The 27012-nt window shown below is 42.4% G+C and overlaps 1 protein-coding gene across 9 annotated transcripts in view; it reads right to left on the reverse strand.

Annotated features, from left to right (window-relative positions):
- Window positions 1-27012, reverse strand: part of kug (FAT atypical cadherin kugelei) — a 291242-nt gene that overhangs the window by 5995 nt on the left and 258235 nt on the right. For 6 of the 9 annotated variants that reach the window (XM_034339669.2, XM_034339668.2, XM_034339667.2 and 3 more), the window contains exons 6-19: window positions 26589-26650; window positions 14231-14386; window positions 12318-12428; window positions 10209-10361; window positions 9290-9503; window positions 7211-8771; window positions 6283-6853; window positions 6049-6220; window positions 5747-5971; window positions 5169-5192; window positions 3408-3644; window positions 2273-3325; window positions 1552-2195; window positions 78-1475 (exon numbers count right to left, since the gene is read on the reverse strand). In XM_034339669.2, the coding sequence (XP_034195560.2) occupies window positions 78-1475; window positions 1552-2195; window positions 2273-3325; window positions 3408-3644; window positions 5169-5192; window positions 5747-5971; window positions 6049-6220; window positions 6283-6853; window positions 7211-8771; window positions 9290-9503; window positions 10209-10361; window positions 12318-12428; window positions 14231-14386; window positions 26589-26650 (6581 nt within the window). The remainder of the gene's footprint in view (window positions 1-77; window positions 1476-1551; window positions 2196-2272; window positions 3326-3407; window positions 3645-5168; window positions 5193-5746; window positions 5972-6048; window positions 6221-6282; window positions 6854-7210; window positions 8772-9289; window positions 9504-10208; window positions 10362-12317; window positions 12429-14230; window positions 14387-26588; window positions 26651-27012) is intronic. The other 3 variants (XM_034339665.2, XM_034339664.2, XM_034339666.2) reach the window with 3 other exon arrangements.

Here is a 27012-nt window from a genome sequence, read left to right on the forward strand (position 1 = left end):
TAATTATAACATAAATTCATAATCAACTCCTTTAAAAAGAATATGAATTTTATAAAATTCTCAGAAAGCTAACCCACCTGCGTGACTTTTTCTCCGATCTTCGCGTCCTCTCTTACGGAAGCCCTGTACGAAACCTCGCTGAAAATCGGCGCATTGTCGTTGCTGTCTATCACAGTGATGTTCACCGTGGCATGATTACTCAACGGTGGTATACCACCGTCGACAGCTTGAATGGTCAAGAAATAGTCACGGGCACGTTCGTAATCCAACTGTTCCGCGATGGTGATGACACCGGATCGCGCGTCTATCTGGAACTTCTTATGCTCGTTTCCACCCACGATCGAATAATACACATCTGCATTGACCCCGGTGTCTTTCGAAGTGGCAAGAACTCTAGCCACTTCCGTGCCAACAGCATAGATCTCAGGCACCTTGGAAAAGTAAACCTTGGACGCGAATTCCGGCGGATTGTCATTGATATCCTGCACGTTTACGATCAGCGATGTCACGCTGGTGAGCTGAGGAGTTCCTTGATCCAACGCCTGGATGGTTACGTTATACATGGCCTTCGTTTCTCTGTCCAGCGATTTGCCAAGGGTTACGATGCCGCTGTCCGCGGCTATGAGGAACTGGCCATCGGCCGAATCGATGAACTCGTATCTGATCTTGCGATTAATGCCTATGTCATCGTCCGTGGCGTGTACCTTGGTCACCAAAGTGCCGACTTCAACGTCCTCCGGCAGTGTGGCGCTGTACGTTTGCATGGTGAATTTCGGTGGGTTATCGTTCAGATCGGAAATCAGTATTTCTAGCTGAGAGGAGCATTCCCAGGATGGCTTGTCCCTGTCCTGAACGTGTGCCGTGAGCGAGTATTTAGCCTGAGTCTCTCGATCCAGCTGGCCGACCGTTTTCAGAACGCCAGTCTCCTTGTCCAGAGAGAATTTGTCGTTGTTATCGCCGGTTAGATAGAAACGCAGCTTGGCGTTCGGTTCGTCGTCGTAATCGGTCGCCAGGACGGTGAGCACGTAAGTGCCCGGATGCGAACCTTCGGACAGGATCTCCCTGTAACGATACCTAAGGCAATAAGGTGGATTGTCGTTCACATCCAACACTTGCACCGTTACTCGAGTCTTGAAGACGTATTTGCCATCGGTCCCGACTATTTCGAGCTCGTAACGATCGATCGTCTCCCGATCGAGCGCCTTCGCTACGTACACCTCGCCGGTTGATCTAATCTGGAACTGTGATCTCGAGTCGCCGGATGTTATGTAGAATTCTATCGGTGTGTTTACGTCGGAATCTTTGTCCACGGTGATCAACTTGACCACCACTGTGCCTGGTAGAGCATCTTCGTTCACTGTAGCCTCGTAACGATCGTCCACGAACGCTGGAGGATTATCATTGTAATCCTTCAATTTAACGTGCACAGAAGTCCTCGCGAAGTGTTTCGGATTTCCGTTATCTGTCGCGACGACCTAGAAATTTAAATCATCCAGATTATTAATAATAAAAAATATCTTCTTCGTTAAAATATTCGACTGATTACTATACCTGAAATTTATACTCCGGCTGTTTTTCCTTGTCGAGTTGAACCAGCGTCGATATCCATCCGGTGTAAGCGTCTATCGTGAAGACATTCGCTAATTCGCCTATATCCGAGCCGAAAGAATATCGCACCTCCCCGTTGCTCCCTAAATCGTCATCGTGAGCGATGATCTTCAAAATCGACGTTCCTTCTTCGATGTTCTCTGCTAAAATGATACCGTAAGGGTTGCTCTCGAATTCAGGGGCGTGATCGTTCTCGTCCAACACTTGCAGAGATATCTCGGCGAGAGCCGTTAAGAGAGGACTCGAGTCCGTTTCAGCGAGAACTCCTATCAGATGGTTATCTTTCGTTTCTCGATCCAGTGGTTTGATCAACGTGACTTGACCGTGAGAATCGACCATGAAATGCGGCGAGTCCTCGTCCCCGGATACTATTCTATAAGTCACCGTGGTGTTTGTTACGGTTCTCAGTCTTGTTATCGGTGTACCGATTGCAGACGCTTCGGATATGAAGAACTTGTCCTCTTTGCGCTCGAAAAGGGGCGGAATATCTTGGGGTCCCATTATATAAACGCTGAGAGGTACGTCAGCGTGGTGAGTCATGGCTCCTTTGTCCTCCGCACGGATGAACAGCTCGAACAATTGATTTTCTGAAATATCATGAAAATTAAAAATACGAGATTAAACACCCTGGAAAAGTGTATAAGAAAAATAAAAAAATCCTTACCCCATGGTATCGCGCTCTTTTGAAGAAACAGCGCCCCAGTGTCAGGATTGATACCGAACAGTGCCTTTGCCTCCGATGACTGAAGATCGTATATCGAGTAAACGATTCTCGCAGCATCGTCTTCGTCAGCATCCTGAGCCTTCACTTTCAGGAACGGTGTGTTCACGGTTAGATTACCGTGTATGCTAGCCTTGTACTCTCTTAGAAGGAACACCGGTGAATTATCGTTCTCGTCTCCAACCTTCACCCTGACCATCACGAAGCCCGACCTACCACCCCCGTCCGTAGCCATCACTGGTATCTCGTACAATTTCTGTTCTTCACGGTCCAGTTTCTTCCTCGTCACGATCTCACCGGTCAGTCTGTTTATATCGAAGATCTCCTTCATCAGATCGGAGGCTATTGTGTAGATCACCGTGCCGTATTCGCCGAAATCCTCGTCGCTCGCGATCACGCTGGTCACCAGCCTTCCTGGTAGTTGATTCTCCAAAACCGTCACTTCGACCACGGGATTCGGAAACTTAGGATTGTGCCTGTTCGCTGGCAGTATCTCTATCTTGACTCGCGCGAAACTGGTGTACACGTTGTCGGTAACGGAGACGTTCAACATCGTCAATTTCTTCTCGCCAAAGTTCTGCATGTTTATCAAGGAAATGATACCAGTCGACGGATCGATATTGTACGTCTGCTGCTCGTTTCCCCCGACGATCGTATAGGTAAGCTTCTCGTCCACGTAATCCGGATCGCTGGCTGAGACCACTGTCACGAATTGACCCCGTTCCGCGTGTTCGGACAACGAGCACGTGTACGAAGGCTGCTCGAACTTGGGCGGATTGTCGTTCATGTCGATGACCGTTACCCAGACGTGAGCGGTGCTCGAGAGACTCGGTACACCGCGATCGATCGCGATCACCGTGAAGTGGTGCGATTCGTGAGACTCGTGGTCCAACGACCTCTTCAGAAATATCACACCCTCCTCGGGATCGATGTGAAACAGCTCGCTGCTGTTCTCTGTGTCGTTTTGAATCGCGTAACGTACTTGCTGGTTTATGCCTGATCAGAGAGAAAGGCGTTAATTGTTTGTGAAATAATTATTGGTACCTCTCGAAATACGACGTTCACTGCAACAGCCTACCTGTGTCGTTATCTCTCGAGCTGACTTTTAACACGGATGTGCCGAACGGAGCCGCTTCCGAGACCGATATGTTGTACGAGTCCTGAGTGAATTCAGGCGGACAGTCGTTCACGTCCAGCACCAGGATACTAACGAGCACCTCAGCGTACACACCGGACACGCTGTCCGTAGCCCGCACCGTCAGCTCGTACTGCTTCTTCTGCTCATAATCCAGCTCATCCACCACATAGATTACACCTGATTTATTGAAGAGATGATTGTAGGACCCGAAAGCAGTCTATGCAGGGCAGCGTGCGCGAAACCGAAAAACCTTCGTTTCCTATTTCTATCGCTTTCCCACTTTCTCCGACTGACTCTGTACGATTGTTGCTCGGTTTCACGGACATCAGAGAAGGAACATCGATGAATGCGAGTCACGTGGTAAACACGTTTGTACAGGACGATCGAATACCGTGAATGAATTTGCGTATGCTACCAGAGTGAATGCACCTTTAGACGCGACGTCGTGGTATGCAATTTAACAGGCTGACTGTTAGACGCTAACGATAATTCAGTCGTACGCATTGCGCGAGCCATGCATTCAAATGGATCGAGGGTTCAAAGGCCACAGCCTAGCGCATTTAAATTCGAACCGAACGATCCTAATAATTATCTTCAGTCAACCTGTTACGAGGCTGGTACCCTGTACCCTGGCAACTGGTTTGCACGATACAGGTATAATTTCTTTTTACCGATCGTCGCGACGCAAGGTGCAGACACGCCATGCGAGCAGAGTGAAGCCGCGAGAATCTCGGACAGCAGTGAAAACGAGAAAAAAAAAAAAAAAAAAAAAAAACAAGAGATGAGGAAAGAAAGAAAGAGCGAACAAAACGGTGTGCCGACGATAAGCCTCCGTCGAGACGCGTTTCAAGATAAATTGCTGTGCCGAGAGTGATTCCGAAGTAACGACGTACCCGCGCGTTTAAAGCAACGCTGTACTCCAAGCCCGTTTTACACAGCACTCTGTTGTTGCTTCTATGAGATAATGGGACCGGTTCGAGTTACTGGTTGGAAGGGAAACGATGAGTAAAAGTGAGAGCAAAGTGCACGAACGAAACCGTTCTGTACACGAAGAAAGGAATTGAAAAAAATAATTTAAAAAAAAGGATTAACGTGCGGCGAAGTTGAAAACGTTGTATCGTCGTTAAACGTTCGATCGTGCCTGTTTTCTTTCACCAGGAATCGTGCATCATGGATGTCGTGATTATCTTTAGCAAGCGGTTAGATCCTCAAAGCACCGGATGCGCGCGAGTGTTAGGTGTGCAATCACAGAAGCTATGCGGCGAACGGAAGTCTCGAGTACCCCTCTGATGATACGGGTTTCCTCGTGTTTGAGTTAGGATCCGGAATTTCCAACGCTCGTCCATTTTCGAGAGTAACTTTGTGTATTCAAGCGTTACGCTTTTTCAAAAGTTTCCTTATCCGTGGAAAATCGTTGATCATTTTTAATGAAATAAAAGAACGAAAATTCCGTTCTGGTTGCTCGTTAATATTTTTAATTATTCCCTTATCGTGCAACAATCACAGTTTTTAATTTAAGGGTCGGTTAGCGATGGTGAGATTCGTCGTGGTGTTATGTTAAACTTGGTGCAAGAGAAAAAGAAGAAAAAGGGTGTGCGAAGTTGTTATTTTCGAAACGTGCATGAAATCAGACAGTAAGTGCAGTAGCATCGTACAGTGCAACACAACAGAACCGATAGAACTAGTATTTTTTATACTCACAAGGGCCATTGTTACTGTCGGGGGCTGCGAAAACAGGGAGATACAACAACACTTTAATTTCTAGTTTAATCAGATAAAGCATTCGGTAAAGAATAAAATTATGGGAGAGACGGGCATAGGGAGTAGATCAATTGAACGAGAAAGAATAATAATAAAAAAAAAGTAGATTATCGAAATTGAACGTAAATTGAAACGCGACGAGAGGTAATGAGTCGCGAAAAACGTACATATTTGATCGTCGATCAGGATTAATTCGAAGCGTATAATTGATCGACGCGTTATTAATTACGTACGAGTAAAAATTCGGTATGAACAACATCCGCAGCTCGTGTTACGTGCGATACATTCCAATAACCCCACACATTTTGCTACTGTTTTCACCACTACACCGTGATTTCATTAGAATTTAGTCACCGAATACCATTTACAGGGAAACCAAAATATCATTCGTTAAAATAGAAAGCGCGATTGTTTGCATACGGGGTTAACTCGGTAATCTTTCACGTATTTAACGTCTGATTCATCGTTCGAACGATTTGAAATATTATCTCAAATACGGAAATAATAATATCGCTTACCTGTGTTAAAATCCAGAGCAAATTCCTCGAAATCGTTGCCTTTCGTGATGCTGTATATGAGTTTCCGATTCAACGGTGACTCAGCCTGGATGGATAAAGCGAGGGGCGAGTGAATCTCGATACTTTCCAGCACGCTGTCCGTGTAAAATTGCTTGTCAAATACTGGCATAGAACGATCTATCACTTTTACGTTGACCGGAACTTCGATCGAGCAAGGTGTGTTGCCTGAAAATTGTTTAAAAGCACGTAGAAAATTGCTGGAAAAATGTGTAAGGGATTCTTTCCCAGACGAATACACTTACCACCATCGTACGCAGCGATGGTCAGCTGGTATTCGCGATTGTGTCCTTCTAAATTTTGTTTCAACGATATTTCACCCGTCTTTCGACAAACTTTGAACAATTCCCCGTGGCCTTTTTTCAGTTCGTATCTGACTTCCCCGTTGTCACCGCTGTCCATGTCTATCGCATGCACCTGCAGCAGATTCAAGGTTTAACATTCAAGGTCCAAAAGGGTGAGGTTTCTCCGATGCTTACCTTCGTAATCACGTCACCCTTCTGTGCATCGACCGAGACGACGGCATAGTAGGGCAGATTGACGAACATTGGGCAATTGTCATTGATGTCCAGTATCGTAACGTTCACGATCACGTGAGCAACCCTCGGCTTCTCCCTGTCTGGCATTTGGCTCTTCGCCTCCACGATCAGCTCGTAATGGTCGCAAACCTCGCGATCGAATCTAATCCCCGTCGTTCGAATCGCGCCGGACGTGGGTCCAATTACAAACATGTCCGTAGGGTTTAGGATGCTGAAGACAATGTGCTCGTTGAGGGCGCTGCCGAGGACGTTGACGACCGCGACGGTAGTGATCCTCGTCGAGTTCTCCGGGATGGATCCTTCGTAAACCTCCTTCTGGAACACCAGCCCCGAGTTCTCCGATTTCTCGACCGCCACGTTCACCTGGGTGACGCTCGAATATTTTCCATCCGATACCCGGACACGAAGCAGATAATTCTTCTTTATGCGTTCGGGATTGTAGACCGTGATGACACCGGTTTGCGCGTCTATGTCGAACGTGTGTCCCTTGTTGCCATCGATGATGTCGTACCTGAAGAAAATAATCAGCGCTGTTAGAAATTATCCTCGGTCATGAAAAACTACTCAACTGCATCCTGGTTACACTCGAGTCGCGGAGGATGATTCGGAGAAGAATAAGGAGCGTGTACCTATGGAAATTGAAGAGGCAGTCCTCACGGTATAAACGGCCAAGTAATTTTCTTCATCTCGGGAATAACGAGAGGAATAACGTATATCAGAGGGCCGAGTATCATACAAATTTCATGCAACAATTATAATGGTAAATGAATGCTAACGAAGCGGCACGGCACCGCATAAATATGAATCAGCTTTTTAAAGGGGGTCATAAATATAGAGACGCGAGTATGTTAAATAACCTGGCACGTACCTGAGCGCGACTCCCTCGGAACTATCCGGGTCCACCGCGTTCACACGTACAACCGCGACGTTCTTGTACGTGGGTAACAGCAGGGTGGTGTTGTAGTCGTTCTCGAGGAACTTTGGCGGGCAATCGTTCACGTCCGTTACGACTATCATCACTTTCGCGGTGGTCTCGGAGGACAGCTTCGGTTTACCAAGATCGGACACCTTAACGTGGAATGTGAACTTCGGTATGCTCTCGTGATCCAATACCATTACGGTCCTAATGGCGCCTGTGCTCGAGTCAATATGGAAATATTTCCGCGGCAGGTCCTCCACGATATCGTAGTTCAACAAAGCGTTCAACTCCGAGTCAGCATCCTCCGCTTTGATGACCAACGGCGTGCTGGTGTTGGTTAGCACGAGAGAGCCTATACTGGCACCTTCGCTTATTTCACCGGTATAAGTAGCCTGTAGAAACCGTGGAGCATTGTCGTTTCTATCCAGAACATGAACGATCACGTTGCAATGCGCTTTGGCGCCGGCCATGTTCGTCGCAGCCACCGTCAAATTGTAAAACTTCGTCTTCTCGTAATCCAGTTCGTTCTTGATCACTATGATACCGGTGCTAGGGTTCACGAAGAACGTGTCGTCCTTGTTACCATCGACGATTTCGAATTGCAACGAGGACGTGCTTCTGGCTTCCACGTGCTTCACGTAGGTACCGAGCTGTTGGTTTTCGTAGATCTCGGCAGACAATTCTTTCTGTATAAATCGAGGTGGAGCGTTGTCAGCCATTGTGACCATCACGTGTACCGGGACTGTGTTAGCCAAAGCTGGAGAACCATGGTCCGTAGCCTTCACCAGCAATATGTACTCGGAAGAGACGCTCAAATCGAGCTCACGAGCCACGCGAATCACACCTAGTTCAGGATCTATCGAGAACATGTTACCTACGTTGCCGGAAGTGATCGTGTACGTGATTTTCGCATTGTCTCCTCTGTCCCTGTCGATAGCCCAGACCTGCACCACCGCAGCGCCGATAGGTGACGTTTCGAACACCTTTCCTTGAATGATCTCGCTGATGAACTCTGGAGCATGATCGTTGTGATCGTGCACGGTGACGATCACACGGGCGTAGTTTCGTTTCGCCGGTGTTCCTTGGTCCTTCACCATCACCGTCAACACGTGCTCCTCGATCGTCTCTCGATCCAGGACCTCGTTCAGCGTTACGGACCCCGTCACCGAGTCCACATGAAATATTTCAAGGGAAGCCTGATTCTGGGCTGCGTGCAAGCTATAGAACACTTTCTTGTCCTCGTCCTCGTCGGTCGCGTGCAATTGCAGGATCATCTCGCCCTTCTCCACGTTCTCCGAGATGTCCACCCGATACGTGGTCTCTGTGAACTCCGGTCTGTGATCGTTGATATCGATCACCGTGACCAGCAGCTGCGTCACAGCGGTGTGCACGCTATCCGTCACGCCGATCGTGAGATTGTAGAAGTTCTGGGTCTCCCAGTCGAGTTTTTTCGCGAGTAACACGTTCCCGTTGTCGCGGCCGATGAAGAATTCGTCTCGCTTGTCGCCGTCTGGAACGTACGAAATTTTCCGCTTCGATTACCTTCTTCTATACGCTTGCACGCTTGTGTTGCAAGAAGTATCGACACGAACGGGAGACAAAGTTCTTGTAGAAGATTTCAAAGATTAAAATTCAATACATGACAGAAACGAGTGAAAAAGGGAAACAAGGAATTGCTACAATTGGGATCATTCTTGGTCTTTGAATGAATTCCAAAGCGTCTTCCTTTTAAATCTGACGATTTTAATGACAAGACGTAAGTGTGCCTCCAACTCGAACAGCCATTTGGCGGTGGAAAGTTTAACTGCTACCTACGCGATCCAGCTGTGAAACTTTCCAACTTCGATGCTACCAACTTGGAAAATGCAGCTCGTGCTTTCGTATTCGAATCGCTCAAATATGTTTCAATGAAATCTTTTGGTCTTTCGCCAATTAAATATACCTTGTTATTCATCGAAGGTCAGAAATTTGGTCGCCAGTTTAATATTTTGACCACTGAATCGGTTGATGGTGGTGCTGTGTACTTACCGAGGATATCATACCACAGAGAATCACCGTCCTTGTCCGTAGCTTGCATTAATGCCACAAGGAAACCAACCTCGTCGCTTTCTGTGACCTCGACTCTTTGATTATTCGTCTTGAAGACCGGTGGATTCTCGGATTCCTTTGGTACCTCGACAACTTGCACAGATACTCGTGTTTGATGACTGCGCTGTGGTTCTCCGCTATCCGCGGCTCTTATCTGGGAAACAGAAACGTACGCTACCAAGTTAGACTGAAACGTAAATCGTATCAAGGAAAATGTCATTTCCAGTGAATCATGAATTATGATCTTCGGTCGAGTACGTGAGATACTGCAATTAATGATTTAATATGTATTTTTTCAACGTTAATTAAAAAAATATTATTCTAGCTTTTTGTTATTTATTTCTTTACCTAGAATCACCAGCTTTCAGTTTGTACAACCAGTCGGATTTGCATTCTAGATGATGCGTTTGATGTTCGGAAAATGGAACAAGTTTTTACGTTTCTATCACTTTTTCATTTTGATACTTTTTCAATTTTAATTTGTTGTGTCATTTCTTTTTTAAATTTATACAATTGGCTGATGGATGATACGGTATGATTCATTAGTAATATTTTACAATCGATTTCCTTAAAAATGAAACATTATATAAAAGAAATATTATTCTGTGGCTTTTATTTAATCCCTCGCCTAGAACCATTAGCTTTCAGTTTGTACAACCAGTTGGACGACGTTTTAAATTTTTGATTTTATGTTTGGTACTCGAAACAGGAGTTTAAGCTTCTATTATTTTTTCATTTCGATATTTTTCTGATTTCAATTTAATCCATTACGTGCTTTTGTCAACCGATTTGGCGTTCCAAATCGGTTTTAAAAATTTCAGAGAGACGATCACATCTATGCTCGATCACATCTACTTACCATCATTTCGTATTCTTGTCCAGCTTCAAAGCCCCGTTGAGAGTACACCATGCCAGTGGTGGGGTGAATCTTAAACTTGCCCTTGCCTCGGCCACCCTTGATGCTATACTGGATTTTTCCATTATCACCGATGTCTTTATCGTTCGCGAGTACCTATGGTACACATGGATACAATTAAAACGATAAACAATTTTCCTCCATTGTCTTTCCATCATTCTCTACGAACATAACTTTACACGACACAGAAGTAACATTAGTATCGTGCGCGGTTGTATAAAATGAAAATAAGAAAGAATCTTTGCGTCATCCTGTATAAGACGCGTCAAAAACTGAAATAAAAATGAAATAATTCTAAACCATATGTCTGTGTACATATGGTGAAAATGTTGAAAGTGAATGTTTAAAAAAAAGCAAAATGAAAAAACACGAACAATGAATGAAATCTAGTGTACACGAGAAAGAAAAACAAGTTGTTCTTTCTTAACATTTCGTTCACATTTTAAGAATGTTCAATTCCCCTGGTATTTTCTCTTTCGTTTTGAACTTACAGTAAAACATTGCACTCGTAACCTCGAAGCATGGCATTCACGCAGTCGATATCATGCGGCGACACGTGAAATTAATTGAAAAAATGATATAGAAAGAATAAAAAAAGAAGGGGTAGGAGAAAACGAGATGCAGCCCTCGTCGTCCACCCTCGAGTTGTCAAATATCGATCTGCATTAAAGCGTATTAAACAAAGGCCACGTTTGCAGTGGCAGCTTGATCGAACTGTTCGAGCTGATGCAAGCGGATTCGCGCTGGAAAATGTATCGTCGTCGATTCATTAGATGCCACGAGCATTGTTTCTTTCTTTTTTTTGCATGCGCTTTTTCAAGTGTGCTAGAGCTCATTATCGGCTCGAGTTCTCTGACCCACGATTTTCATCATTTTCCTTTACCATTTAACATTCTAACCAATTAATCGTTAATTGCCACAGTTTCTCGACGTTAAATTCGTGGGAAAGAAAACCCTCCAAATCGTTGCCACGAGCATTCCTTTCCTTTCTATTCCTCCCGACATGCTTCCGTATGCAGCAGTCCATCCTGGCATCGCGAATTTGATTAATTGCAAAAGGAGGAAACGGAAAATGATCAGGCGACAGCCCCGCATAGACAGATACAAACATTCAAGAACAGAATGCATACATAGTGACGAGCAACATGGGTAAAACACGACGGAGATCGAAGAGGAAAACATACAGAGGAACAGTGATGGCAGTCGGGAATTAAACGAGATACAAATCTGAGCGAACATTATAGGCGAATGCGTTAAATTCGAAATTTAAATTATCATAATTGAATCAGATACGATTTGATGAAAAGCAGTAGCGACGAGGGTTTCGTAAACGAGGTAATAATTTATTCGAGCTAGTAAAAAGGGGGTTGAAATTTAACACTTAGACCAACGTCAAGCTAAAAGCTTCTCAATAGACAATTAAACTGCTGAGCTTTCCTTCGGACTCGTTAGAAACACCGGGCATACCAGGTTCTTTCGTATCCACTGGAAAGAGCATTGAACCCTGAATGCAATTAAGAAGCCAGTAGGCACTTGATACTTAATAACTCGGGGAGATAAATTCCGCTCTCGACCCAAATCCCTGGACAGCTACGAACGAGCCTCAATTACCCCCCTTCAAGCTACCAAGCAAGCAAGCTTGGGTGTTCATTGAAACCCGAATTGTTCCAATGTTTCACGGAGTTCGCTCAGGTTCGCGTATCGTTCAACGGTGACTTTTTAAAAAATAAAAAGGGTTGCAACACGGCCCAAGGATAAAAGACGATCGGTTAAACGTCGACAGAATGCATGGCGGTCCTATTGAAATGAAAAAAAAATACAAGAACGGGCACAGCAGGGTGGCATGAAAATGCGGCATTATAATTATAACGAAAACGTTCACAGTCGAAAATAAAAGCGGGTCATAAATCAATGAATGCAGAAGAGAGAGCTCGCGTAAACTACCCGAGACCAATTCCATAATTTGCGTAAGAATTTATTTATGTTCCCAACGCCATTCGGTAGGCGATTATTAATTTTTTTTTTGTAGTTTACGTGCCAACGTGTCCTTACCCTGAATATACGATCTCCTGACAAGCTGTCGGGGCTAAATGTCTCCCATGTTCCATTCTCTAGTAACGTATCGATCGAAAGGTCGAACTCCCGCGATCGGTTCCTCGATTTCTGTCGAGAACGAGAGAAGGAAGCCTTTTAACTTTCGCATTATTTCCGATAATTTGCTTTCGATCTACCCCCGTTTACCGTGATTTTTTTCCTCCGGTTCGTTCGATGTCGAGAGAGTAAGAAAAAGCCAATTTTAACTCGCGCCCGAAGCCACCCTTAACATACACACCCCTTTTCCTTTCTCACGTTTTCTTCCTCGTTTTTGCTTCATTTTTTCTCTTGAACAATCACGTTGTGTTTGCAACAATCATACTTGGTCCTGTATATTTTGACACATCAACGATTTCTAACATTTTTATTGTAAATTTGCGCAGCCGGAAATTAAAGCACGTTTCATAACGCAAAGTGACCGACCAAAATTACGGGAACGAGCAAGCGTAATTCGATATCCGGTAAAATTGAATCTGGCCTCGATGAAATTCAACACTGACAGGGAATTATATTAAATATCGCAGATATATTATGCAAGAGTTATTATTACTACTGATGTCGAGATTAACGAGCTCCCTCTGGCTTCCTCTACCCATGGTTAACATTGATTGCGACTTTAGGTCCTGTGGCGCTTTTGCGAATCACGCAAATATTTAATAATACAAATATGTTTACAGTTCAGTGTATTTGAACGGCATATATAGGCTAATTCGAATCAATTGACTAGATATTAAATTAATCAACACTGTTCTTCATGAATCTCTATGGAATTTCGGCGAATCGAGGCCAGAATCGATTCTCAGAAGAGCGGTGGTCTAAGGTAACGCTCGTTACAAAGGGAACTCGTTAACCACGATTTCCGTCGCCGGAATCTGAAAGTCGACGACGCGTGAAAACGCGCCATGTAACCGGTGTACCACTCGCTCGTAAATCCGAAGAACTACAGGGTTGCGGGTGGATCGAATGCGAGGGTGTTCGTGCGCTAAATCTCTACCCTTTTACGCTGCGATAGTCAGCGGGCTGGGTCCGGCTCTTTGATCACATCGAGAACAAGAGGCGACTCGAAGGGAGGACACGTTCGATAACCACCAAGCGAGCAGGGTGTCGCAAAGCAATCTGTCCGTCCTCTTAAACGTATCAGCCTCGTTTTTTTTTTTGAGTACTTAAGGCACACAAAAGTTAACACATTCGAGACAACGGAAAGGTCTAAGATTTTGTTTTATAACTGAAGTGACATCATGGAAAGGATGCTGATCGCTGGTTCGTTCAACCCTCTCTCAACTTCAATAAAGTGTTATACACCGAAAGGTTCAAATTTGAGTAATAGAATAAAAGCTGAGAAATCTGTATGAATACGTAAATTTCATTTCAAAAGGAATTTCGTTCGATCGAGTCAGCGACCAGCTTAAGAGAATCGAGTGCGTAAGTCGAAGCGTTAAAAGTTGGAAAAAGAGGATCCTGCGGTGATCCTGCTACTTTTATAGCCCTCGAATCCTATATACGCAGACGTTCAACAAAAACAAATTGCGCCAGTACATTGGTGAGACGAAGTTTCGATTACTTTCTCGACTCACGCACCAACCCCGTCTGGTATACGTATACACATCTCAGCACGAGTAGACTCGTTCCGCGGGTCGGGTTGTTTCCTTCACGAACGAATGGATAATATATACAACAAGATACGGGGGGAGGTATTACTTCTACTTGGTGTTACAAAGAGACAACGAGAAAATGAAACGGACCAGAAACGGTCTCGTCCGTTTCTCCATTTACATCGAGGGGTCGAAGAAAGTGGGATGCCATGTCCTAATTCAACTAGAAGGTCGGATAGAATTACGATGATCTGATCGAGTGGAAACGAAGCTTCTTACCTGGAATAAGGGTTTGTCGGTCGACGGAGAGGCAGGGATTTGAACGGTGTAGAATTTTTGCTCAAATTCTGGTCCATGGTCGTTTATATCCGCCACAGAGATCACCACGCGAGTCGTCGACGACAGCGAAGGCCTTCCGTCGTCCCTTACTGTCACCTGAAATAGAGAACGGTCAATTATGGAATCTTTAGAAAGCTGAAATATAGAAAACTTTGATATTCGAGAGTTGAATCAGTATTTTATAAAGAGTTGATTTGATTATACTTTGGAAATACACGTACCTATTCGTCTCGTTATAAACGAACAAGCAGAATATTTTTTTTTTGCTTAGTTTTAATTAACCCAGCTAACAGGAGTGTCGAGAATTTATAGCAGTTACAAGAGTTGAGATTTGATTAGCAACCCTGTACGATATGTTTCACGTAATTTTCCACAAATGAACAAACGCATTCGAGAGATCCCGGAAACTTCTGAATGGATCAAGTGGCATTCATGCACAAAGTAATTTTGAGCCTTTCCTATTCAGATAATCCATCGGTAGGTAGAACACGAAAGCCGCTGTAGCTTGTAGAACCGAATGAAAATGGCTACATAATCCCAACTTGCATTATTGACTTTAAGCCCTGAATCCATCCTTACAGCGCTTACGATCATCCCCTGACTTCCCAGTTACTCTAATTTCATCCCTTTCTTTTCTCTTTTGCAACATGTATTCAATTAACCTCTTTCATTCATTCGTTCTTAATAAAATTACACGTTACAAAAAGAAACATAGATGTAAAAGAATCGCACGAAACGCGTGGTCATCTAAGTATTAGAAAGGTAGGTACGCTTTCATTCCAATTTCTTGCGAAACAAAACGCAAGGGAAGCATGCACTAAGTTATATCCATACTTTCGTTCGCAATATCTCGAAACGTTTTCCTCCGCTATGAGTTTCTCCGAGCAGTCGCCTTTTTCCTTTTATCCCACTTACCACGGTTGTTACCCTCTTATCCCACACACTTTCCACTGGTTTCCTGTTGGTACCGCGGAATCTCTAGCTTTTCATGCGCGAATATCGTGAACACGATCTGCAAAATCGACGCCGCTGACCGTATTCCTGCTTCTGATCGTAAAGGTAAAAGACCAACGAAATCTCGTCGAGGATGTCGCCAGGGGAAAACTTATTTCCACCGACATGGAAACATTTCCGTGAAGATAAGACGCCCCTCCCCCTATTTTCTGTCCATTCGATCTTGTTCTTTGAATCGATTTACCACTGCTCTCGATGCTTATCTTTCCAACCTGCTTCGATATTACTTCTTCGTTGATCTCGTTTCGATATAATGATTGCCTTAACAAGTTGATTAGCATATCGAAGGCAAATTCATCCTTTCTCATATCTGAATCTATACCCGGAAAAACGGTACTTTAATTTTATCACTTTTTCCTTCCAAAGAAAATCGTCCCAGGACGACATTCGTATGCCACTCGTGAAAATCGAAGTTCGAAACGTGTATCTCCGAAAGATCTTGGAAAAACTCGAATCCGAAATGATTTTCAGAGATACCGGATTATTTGATCGTCGAGCTATTGAAAGTTCCAGCGAGAAACGAGGTGCACGCAGAAAGAGAGAAAGAGAAAAAATGTGAATGCACAGTGGTAGCAAGGATTCCAGGCAAGCGTTAAAGGACAAAAGTTTTATTGAATTTACTAAAATGCCCAATCGAGAGCTGTCATAGCCAGCGCAATGGCGATCGAGGGTAGTTTAATTACTTCGGGATAGCTGTTTCGTTAGCTTCGAACGTGACCATTCTCGCCATGGTTTTCTGTGTTGGCACATCTCGCGAAAAATAGCTGAAAGCAATATATCGAGGATCCATTGTGGTTCCAATACTATATTGCCCGCAGAGGAGAGTTACATTCGCTCGTGTATCGATTAACTGATATCGGATTATCAATTATCTTTAGCGTATATCGGTCGATACACTACCGTGTTTCTTTTCCTGTTTTCTTTTCTCCTGGTTGGTTTGACGCGTTTCAATTATGCTGACGATACAGGAACACTTTCAACGAAATTATTTACACGGCCAGCCTTATTCCAAGCATCCCTGTCGATCGATATTTAATCACATCCAGTGGCGGGAATGCACAAAGCCGAGAGGGAAACTGGTGGTTGTAAGCTTGAATTCGAGACATCTTCACGTTCCACTCGATCGGATTTTTCCAATAATATGAAAAGTGATTTTTTTTTATATGTATATAGAACGTATTCAATCTCTAATACAGATTGTCAAATTGAAAATAAATTTCACGCAAAAAGGCTTTCTATATAGTTGAATTACTCTGTATTTTAAGAAGCTTTGAAGTTTTAATCAAGAACCAATCATTTCTGTACTTTCAAGAAGCCGAGTGTCGTTCTTAATACCTAACTGAGAGTATTTACCCATTTCCTCGAAACAACCCTATCCCTCCCGGTTAAATTAATGAAAATTGTTACGTCTCCCTCGAGGAAAGCGTTTTAATTCCGCAATCATTATTTGGGGGATTTTCCTGTGACCTCTGTGCCGAATTAAGTGCACTTCCCTAAGTGAAAGGCCTGTGGCCAATTTATGTTTACAAAGACCATTCTCTTTATTTCGAGATTCAACAGCTCTCCCTTTACACGATTTCTTTTTAACCATGAGATCAAAGGAAAGGTTATTTAAGAAATCACTCTTTGCTCTGCAAGGATGCTTCAATTATGCTACTGTGAATTACTAATATAATTTGAATGGAATTCGAAACTACTTTTTATTTTTTACTTATTGATTCTTTCGCTAATGACCCCAATAGTATTTAATACGTTAATAAAAAAATCAAGCTGTACCTATTTATATCCTATGCATTCCTGACCACTTTCATAGACACAATAAATCTAACGATATCGAATAAGCTTATCGCTAATCATTCCTTAATTTTAATTTTACCATGCACTTTGCTCATCGCGTGAGTCCAATCTTAGCTCTGCAATATTTCCAGACAGTACGAAGCATGCCAGGAGATAAGATTTCCTTTGAAGACAAGTCTAAGAACTCGTGCAACCTGTTCGAGGGTTCTCCAAGCGGAACCCGGTTCGGGAATCGCGTAAATCGTCGAAGGCGCCTGCCAGGCGCCATTTTACCTGTGCTTTTTCAAATTGTCTTCGCCGCTGAAACGGTACACGTACGTTTACGAGCCTTTTTATGAAGCACGAGTATACTCACGCCTTTCGATACTGCAACCGGTATGAATGTTACGAGCCAGCAGCCGGAAATCCTGATTTTTATTGCTAGTAACGGCCGCCATGCCTTTGTGTAGTTTTAATCGAGTTAGCAATTTGTTGGAGGGTGGTTCAACGACGCGGCGGCCCATCCAGAGGAGTAAAGGGATACGATACAATGTTTGTCGAGGCACATATAGAGAAATTGAAAAATTCCCACAAATGTAACGAAAAATTATCAACATCAATTTTAATTAATGATTCTGTTTGTAATATTACTTATAATATTTATTTGTCAAAGACAAATGGTTCGATAAATTTTATCTGGTTAGTTTAACACTTTGGTGTTAAACGTTCGTAAATAAGAGTGCTCGTGTTTCGTTGGTTCATTCATCCCGCTTCTATACGCGAAATGAAATTTATTTAGATTTAAAGAACGGCACATTTTTAAAGCGTCCCTTTCGTGGAGGCTTGAACGCGGAACCAGCATCTTTGCAACGACTTCCTGGCTGCTTTGTAAGTCATCAACGAGCACAAAAGCGACGCAATATCGTGGCGAAAAGCAGTTCATTTAAAAGGTTTCCTCAACTCAATTACCGCTACCATTAGCTCCGCTCCCGGATACTCTTCTCAAAGTAGACTGTTCCGCTATATTTTTTATTTCTACTCTTTCAACCGCAACCGCTACATTCGTCTCTTTCATCGAACATTCGTCGTTTATGGATAACGATACACTTTTTTTTATTTATATTATTTTTCTCAGTCCGGATGATTGTATTCGGCTCGATTTATACAACAAACGAATCGCATCAATCTGCGTTTACGTACGCAATTTTTTTTTTACTTGTATGCACATATTTCTTATCAGATTATATTATTATAAATACTCTGCGAATTCATTAGATTCTCTGTAAAATTGTCTGCAAAATTTCGGATTTCATAATACAAAAATTTCATAATTTGCGTTGGATTAAATGAATCAAGTTTCTATAAAAAGAAGTGAAAATATCTTAACGATTTAGTGGGAAAAAGAGTTTATTAAAGGATCCTCGTTTAATCCGTTAGAGGATTTATTTACCTTCCAATTTGCTGCGGATGTGAGCTTGTCTAAAAGAACGTAACTCGATGCAACATCAAATACCGAGCATGTAAATTAAAACTGGATAAAGTTTGCAAGCACCACAGGAGTAATTTTCACAAAGAGATCTTGCAAAAGTATCGAGTTCGTACAAAAAATACCATGATCTAAATAAACTATAGACGGTATAAAACATTTGATTAAGACGAGCAAGGTTTTCGGGCTCGTAAAACTTTGTCGTCGAAAGATCGTCGTTTTTTGGTCAAGCTTACTTACTTTGTTTTAAGTTCGTATTTCCTTGCTACTACCCATAACAAGTTACTGCTTGCTTAAGTTTACTTTGACAACAATTTTGCGTTAATGTAAATTTTCGAATTGTAAATTACCAAAGTATCTCTATCGCATGCATAAAGTATCACGTTACTAGGGTCCATTTTCAAAGGTCCCACGCAGAAGCTAGCTTTATTTCGAAACCAAAGGATAACGTTTATCTAGCCACTTAACAATCTTGTGGGTGGACCTTAAGCGTTTTCCAATGCATAGCTACGAGCTAAACGAGACGTATCCTTCCAATCCCTTAACTCTATTTCGATCCCTGTTCGCCAAATCTTGTCGATGCTAAGATCATTTATATTGCATTAAATATACCGCAAGCATTAGTTTAAGAAAACCAAAACATCCTGTAGAAACATTCGAAGATACTATTACCCTTTATGAGTTACCCTCCGTACATTAAGATTGCCTAAAATCTATCGCGATTATGTACTAAGTTACTCGAAGACGGATACGAGAGAGATATTATCAGAGGAAACACCCTGGTAATTGCGGTCGTTAATAATTAGAACCGGCTCGAAAGGGCAGACGATATCCGCTGACTACGCCCACTTCACCGTTATATTTCTCTTAATTGTCTGCCTGTTTTTGCCCACAAGTACAAAGTTTGTCTTCAATTAACGAACCAACCAGATCGTGTAATTAATAACTGCAGCACCGGAGGCGATGGTACCGAGAACGGCAGATTTCTCGTAAAAGGTACTGGCGAAGTTTTGCTCTCCTCGAAAGAACTTATCGAATACAAGGACGATATCACGGGTATCGATGGCTTTTAAACGGGACAATGTTGATGAGGTCTCCGGCCAACAGAGAAAACCTACCCCCGAGCGGCATACCGTCTCGCGTCGAGGAATTTCTATAACCCCTGGCTATTTTTGACGTTCCACGAAATATCGGACCTTCCATTTCTACCTAAAATCTCCGACTCTTCGATATCCGAGTCGTAAAATCACAGATAACTTCTACCACCGTGGACACGGTGAATTTTCGTTATCAGCAAGAATTCTACCCTCGCTATACTTTCTACCCTCCCTTTTAATCTTTATGCAGTTGAAAAGTATTTTATTCGAAAAATTTTCATAATGATATCTTATACAAATTTAACACGAAGCTTTATAATGTGAAAAGGGGTTTCTACACGTGACAATGATAACGTTTAGACAGGTAATTGTGGTCAGCCTCGATAGAAAAGAAATTTCCTCCGAACTGAAGTCATGGAAAGTTTCGAAAGAAGACGTTCCTCTGCTTGAAATAAGCGTGGAGTTTGTACGAAGTCTGACAGGCGCGAATAACCGCCAGACGTCAAACTCAGATCTCGAGCAACGAGAAAAGAGAGAAAGTCTGGTCAAGTAAATTCGTTTTATAAAGATTTTATCGTTGTTCCAGAACAGTTTTCCTGAAACTGTGTTTCGTTAAAGATTGCCGAAAATGGGCTTGTTTATAGTTGATTATAAATTGGTTGAATGTATCGCAAAATTCATGAGCATACCGAAAGGGCGAATGATCGCTGAATGGAAATCACGAAAATCAGAGAGGGTAGGCTTTGCCGCTTTAGAAATACAGACAATGGTACGTGAAAACGGACGGGTTCACGCATTCCTTTCTCTTTGTGTCAGACTTTTCCCGCGGTTGCTTCGTACTTTCTCCACTTCGCGATATTTATTCGGGCGTAGCATGCGGAATGCTCGCGGCTACACGATTCTCCCGTCAAGATTTTTGAATACCCATTCGTGATTAGTCATTCCTTTCTTCCTCTCTGTATTTTTACCCCTTTACGGTTGACCCGGTTTCCCTGTTGCTCTTCAACTCCCTCTGATTTTTGTTTTCTCTACTTTGTACCTTAGGATAATCTAACATTAATTAAATTTTTATTTAATTGACTTCATATTCACTTGTTTTTTAATATTCTATATGCTTACACTATCGTCTGCTATAGTACAGGTTTGTACTTTTGCCTGATCATGATTTTCTACTGTCTGACTAAATCTTTACTGCGCCGTCTGACTATTCGTCTACTTATACTACTTACTACTTAACACGCTGAGCGCTACATCTAAAAGCGGAATTTCGGGCATCCAACGGGCGAGCCTGTTTGATTATTTTTACTGAAATAATATGTGTCTTATTTAAAAATATAACCGCAATTTAGTAGAAAAAATCAAACAAGATCATCTGCCGGACGCAGATGCATGCGATCGACGCTTTAGAAAAATAGAAAATTCCGCTTTAACACAAATCATGATAATATAAATTATCAAACATACTGAGGATAAATTTTGTAATCTAACTCTTCGATTTTTTATTTTAAGTTACTAGTTTTTATGAAAAAGTGAGAGAATTGCCGAAAGTATAGGGGAACGTGTCCTTTCCGTCCTTAAACCCCGCAGTCTCTCAGAAACACTTCAATTAAGAACCACGTTTCACACGTTCCATCCATCAGTCGGTAGTTCAAAGGAACTCAACAGCGAATAAAAGAAAAAAAGAAAGAAGTAAAGACATAGGATCGTCGTGTCACCTTGAAGATGGTCTGAGTGTTCTCCTCGAGTATCCTAGTCCTTCGTTCGTACGTTTTTGCGAGACTTCGCGTGCTCGAAAAAAAGGGGAAAATTAAGCCAGGTGTCGTTGCAATTAGCTAACGGTGCAAAAAGGACACGAGGAATATCGATTAAGGGATTTAACGACGGGTTCGAGGATCCATACTAAGTATGAAGAGCAGAAAAAGGAGAAGGTGAGATACAAACAAAGGCGAAGTGTTAAAGAGAGAAAATTGAAGAAAAGGAAGAAAAAAAAAAGGGACTTTTATTTTGCTGAACGAGCCTTTTTCTTTCGTCGCTATGCTCGACGATCGATTCTTTCCCTTTTTCTCCGGTCTTCTTTCTCGCCCTCTCTTCCTTTCGCCACCGTGCTCCTCTTCAACGTAATACGTGGCACGAAGCCCCTTTCCGGTTAACCACCTCGGAAAGATGCTGAATACGCGCGATATTTTTCTACGATGGCGCGTGGTCGTCTGACCGGAAATTGGCAGGCTTTACGTGCGGTCGAAAGCGATCGTACGTACACATTTATACGAGCGTGCAAAACCTAAGGAAGGGGGTGTTAACAAGTACCAGCGGCTGCAAATGAAGCTTCTTACAAGTTCTACGCGAGTTGCATGCGAGATGTCGTTACGATGAAACCACCGAAGATACGACGCTAACGCTGCACATAGTCGATGCGCTGAATTTTGCAGAGAAAAAAGGAAGGTATAGGTGAAACATGACCCGAGTGCCTAGTTAAGCATTCTTATTAATGTACTCGGTACGCGAGCTTCAGCTGCACGGGCCTGAAATATTTTAGCACGTGTCGCGTCACCGAGCGAGAGGAAGTGGCAAAGTGGCGGTGAGGCAGCACGGAATAGAAGAGAAAAAGCATGAAAAATCACACCTATTAATAAAGCGACGGCAAAAAGCTTACGGCCTGCTTAGCCGACAAGCTGCGCGTCGAGACTAAGCGGATAGCTTTCGCAGTTAGGCGGTCTGCGATGCAATATCTCGGATGTCGGCTACGATACAAGTAATTTTCCACGAAACCAGATCCGTCCCGTTCACGTATAAATCTTCTCCGTTAACAATATTCAATTTATTAAATGGCAACATAAATACGTATCACGAGATCCCTCTTAATCTTCACCCTTATCCATTAACCCAACCGGTCTTTCTGGTAACTAAAACGCTCCTTTCAACCCGAACTACCGCGAAACTATGGATAAATAAGGTACCGAGAGAATGGAAACGCGATTCATTTAAGTTTCCATTGAGGCGAGAGAAACGAAGGGACAAGTTTCGATGGGTCCGCCTTTTCGGTTGCCGATGGTTGATTTCAGTGCCCTTATTCTCCAGGCACGCTCCAGACACTCGACGGTATTCGAAGTAGGCTTGAAACTTGCTTACCGGGGTGCATAGGGCACCGAGTGTCTGCCAGATACAGTTTCGAGCACCTACTTCGAAATAGTGTGTTGAAATTTATGATCGACTTGGCTTCCGATGTACACGTACCGCTTAAACTTTATGCGGATTCTTCATTAATTGAACGAATATCAGGCATCTCTCTATTAATATCGATGCGGTTACATCGAGGGAATTTCATCGTTGCCGACGGATATTCGGAGATTATTGGGAAAAATCTGTTTGAGGATTTTACAAAGATAGATTGAAAAGTTTTGTCCTTTAGTTGAGAAGAAACAAGCAATAGGTTGGTATAAATTGACAGAACAAGGACAAAAATGAAGTTTCATATTTTATATGGAAGACTACTTTTCAGCACTGTCTTTGCTAATTACGAACAAGAGGTTTCATCTGGGCGTGCAGTTTTGATTGAAATATCTGAAAAGGGACAAAATATTTTAGCTCGCCCTTGTAATATCATGGTTCTGATTACCTGTATGCAACTATTCTCGATACATCAAAGTTAATGAAAAATATCGATAGCCTCGTTTAATTAGTGATATTAAAAGTTTTCAGCTCTTCAGGGTGCTATTTAAAAAATGAATACTATTTGAAAATAGTGGCTGAACGAAAGAGGAAAGTTTTTACCTTCTCTGAGAAAGCTTCTACGTAGTCAAAGTTAAAATTATTTATCTTTCATTTAACGAGGAATAAAGTTTTTACGTACGTATGCATTCCTATTTATCTACCAAATATTGACAGGTTAAACAGTAAAATTAATTTACCTGAAACTTGTGTAAACTTGCTGCGTATCGAAAAACAATATGGAAACATTATCAGAGCAAAAACTCATATCACGGATGTTAAATACACGCTAGAACGGTGCTTTTATTTAATCGGAAACTTTAGGTTGAAAAGTTTTAAAACATTGTCGAAATGTTCTATTTGATCAACGCGAGGAAAAAATTGCAGTTGAATGGAGCCTGCAGCGTTTTTAACTACGAGAAGAAGGATACAAGTATCGGCCGTTCTTGCACTCGGGGAACAAAAGATTTCTTTGAAGCATTTTACTTTATGAAAACGAGATTCATTTTACTCCTTCAGAAAAAGTTCCTTCAACTACAAAGTAATTCAATTGACTTATTTATTTTCCTCGTTAAACTTACACGAACATCTTATTTTTCTTAAGTCTTTTGTGATTTACTTGCACATTCTGATAAATAATGCAGCGGCAATTATTGCTTTTATTGCAATTACGCGGAGAATGCAATGAACGTGTCGAACATTTTCGATGCTCTATGGTACGTAAAATCGGTCGAAACGATTGAAATCTCTTAACTGGACGACTAAAACGTTCTCTCGTTAGTTCAGTTAAGGAGATTCTTGTTTTTCTTAACCGAGAGCTAGATTAATTATCGTCGAACGTTTATGGAAAACTGCGACACAAGTTGCGACAATAACTGGGTTAATTTTAACGGAAGAACGCCGAGTCAGCAATGCGATAATTAATTACTGCCCCCAACGAGCAGCTTAACGACGTTTTTCTTTTTCTTACTCCCACTCGTTCGTTTTTCTATCGATTTCCTTTGCGCTATTCATTAGCGTCGTGGCCGGGAATCGGTCCATTGTAGCGTAGATAACGACGCTAATACAAATTTGTATTTCCGATATTAAATATCGTTCTGGATCATTATTTCGCAGCTCGGATTAATCCGGGACTGGGAAAAGGGGTCGAATATTTGCATTGCAAAGTTCCGTTCCTCCGAATCGAAATATAATTCGACCGAATCTCGCCACGTTTCATTCTATTGACACTAAATTGATGTAATTCCAGCTGTTCATAAATTGTAATTAATTCGATTCGCGGCTCTTTAACGAAGTCGTTTTTCGAACGTTTATTTTTGTAAAACTGAAAGCAATCAAACTAATATTTGAGCCACAAAGTACCAGAGTTAATTGATTCACAATATCATCCTCAATATCAACTCAATAAAATTATCTAGATTTCAGAACTTTGGTTCGAGCAGCATTGACTTAACCGAACCAGTGTTTCAGGCTAAAAATGAATAAAACGAACGGCTGAAGCGGGTTCTTCTTTTCCGTGCAATAAACACACGTTCCTTCAATTCGATTTTATGTCGCATAAATCGATTGACCGTAAACCAGTAGTCACATATGTGTTTCCCGAGTCGAGTTCTCTTCAACTTCACCTAAACAACACTTTGATAAATATCCCGGTTCGGATAAGGGTGTGTTACATGGGAGAAATCGAACGAGCCAAAGGGCCATGCACCCCTTGATTCGGAGACACGTAAAAAGTCGTTAGGGGGTTGAAAACAGGCGCCACCCAGCCGTTTCCCATTTCGTTTCTATTTATTTCTAGCTCTTATTGCGAACCTTTTCCCGAGATTGCTATACTCCTTTGCTCTTTCCATTGTAACGAAATTCCAACGTTTCGCGATCCCCGCACACACACATATACCCATGTAAAGAGAAAGAGAGAAACCAAGAAGGGCTGGTTGCTCGGAAGGGTCGTCGTTGGTACTCTTCCTTTAATCTGGACGCCAAGAGAAATCCCCGAGAGTCTCGAATGACGACCAGTGGAGAAATGCTTCACCTTGTCCCTCTTTCTTTAGATTTTCCATCTACTCGGCCCGTCGACACTTCTCTTCCTTTATTCTCCCTCCCGTTCTCTCTAACCCCTTGTCTCTTGCTGTTTCCTGCCTAAGCTATGCCACCCTTGTCTGGTCGTCTCGTTTTCCAGGCACCAGATTCTCGCCTCATTTTACTTTTCAATCTTCAAGGAGGATACGATTTTCTTCCTCATTTCCAGTCTGACGATATTAGGAGAACCGATTCCGCTAGGAGAAGGAACCGAAAGGAAACGGTGATTCGAGAGATTTGACAAAGCAGACAGGCCGAGACTAAACGCTCGAAAGGGTGAATCGGTAATCGAGCTATCGACTGTTAGCAACCCCCGTTACGAGATTCGATTTACTTTATGGACTCGATCCTATCCACTATTCTCAGCTATTCTTTACTGATACAGTTCGATCTTCGACACCCTTCTTTTGATCTTCTTTATGTTTCTCAGAACGATACAGAAAATAGAATCGGCACTGTTTAATTATTCAATTATCATTTTCAATACAAATCTTTGATGTCGCAATAAATGAGACGCTTCGAGGAGTCACAAAGTGATGCGTCTACATCGAGCAAGTAGTTTCGTTCTAGCAATTAGTAGGCCGTCTCTAAACAGCAATCTCGCGAAGAGAATCTACTATTAATCGTCTCGAACCAGGAAATTCGAGTACACTATCCTTGGCTCCCTTTATCGTGAATCCGACTTAACCCAACGCCTTGCAGGCTTGGGTGCACGTCGTCGACGAGCGAAGCGCAAACAACCCTCTCGCCTCTACACATCCACGCGCGATTATACTTAGGCTAAGATGATTGTTTCGCCGAAGCAATCCACCTTCAGTCGAGGAACTATTAAGCTGGCTACAGAGCCTCGTCAACACTTTACCAAGACCAGGTGAGAGAATCGAGTCGAAAGATAGACGATTAATAGATTTTTCGAGGATTTTGAGGGATTCCAAATTTTCAATTTAAATGCAAATTTAAAAGTTACTAAAAAATATCTATATAAATTGCAAATAAAAATTGCAACTCCAAGGACATTAATTAAAGGTTCAATTAATCGTGACCTAATTAAGCAATGCCCTACTATTTGGGACTCTGTCAGATAACACTGATTCAATTTCAATATTTTTCCAGAAAAATAATTTATATGCAAACTCACCTCGAGAACGTGTTCCGCCTGATTTTCTCGATCGAGTTTCCGGCCACTGGTCGTGATCAAACCTGAAACATAATGGAATCAAATATTATGTCAGGACATTGGACGAAGCTTATAATACAGATGGAACGTTTGCTATTTTTCAGGTTCTCGTATTTCAGGTCATAAGTTCATTCTTTTTTCTTTTAAATAAAGATTTATGTACAATAAAAGGAAGGATTCCATTTTTGGTATCTTTTCTGGTACTTCTCTAGAGTTAATTATTTGTCAAGTACTGATTCATTTAATACATCCTACGAGACAAGGTTCGTAGAGATTAGAGCATCGAACGACGCTTAATAAATCCCGATTGAACGGTGTTTCAATTAAGGTTTCTCGGTGACATTTTATCGTCCGTTCGACCGGTAAACCGACGTCACGGAACAAG

The sequence above is a fragment of the Osmia lignaria genome, chromosome 10 (genome assembly GCF_051020975.1).
Source record: "Osmia lignaria lignaria isolate PbOS001 chromosome 10, iyOsmLign1, whole genome shotgun sequence".
Classification (NCBI taxonomy): Eukaryota; Metazoa; Arthropoda; class Insecta; order Hymenoptera; family Megachilidae; genus Osmia; species Osmia lignaria.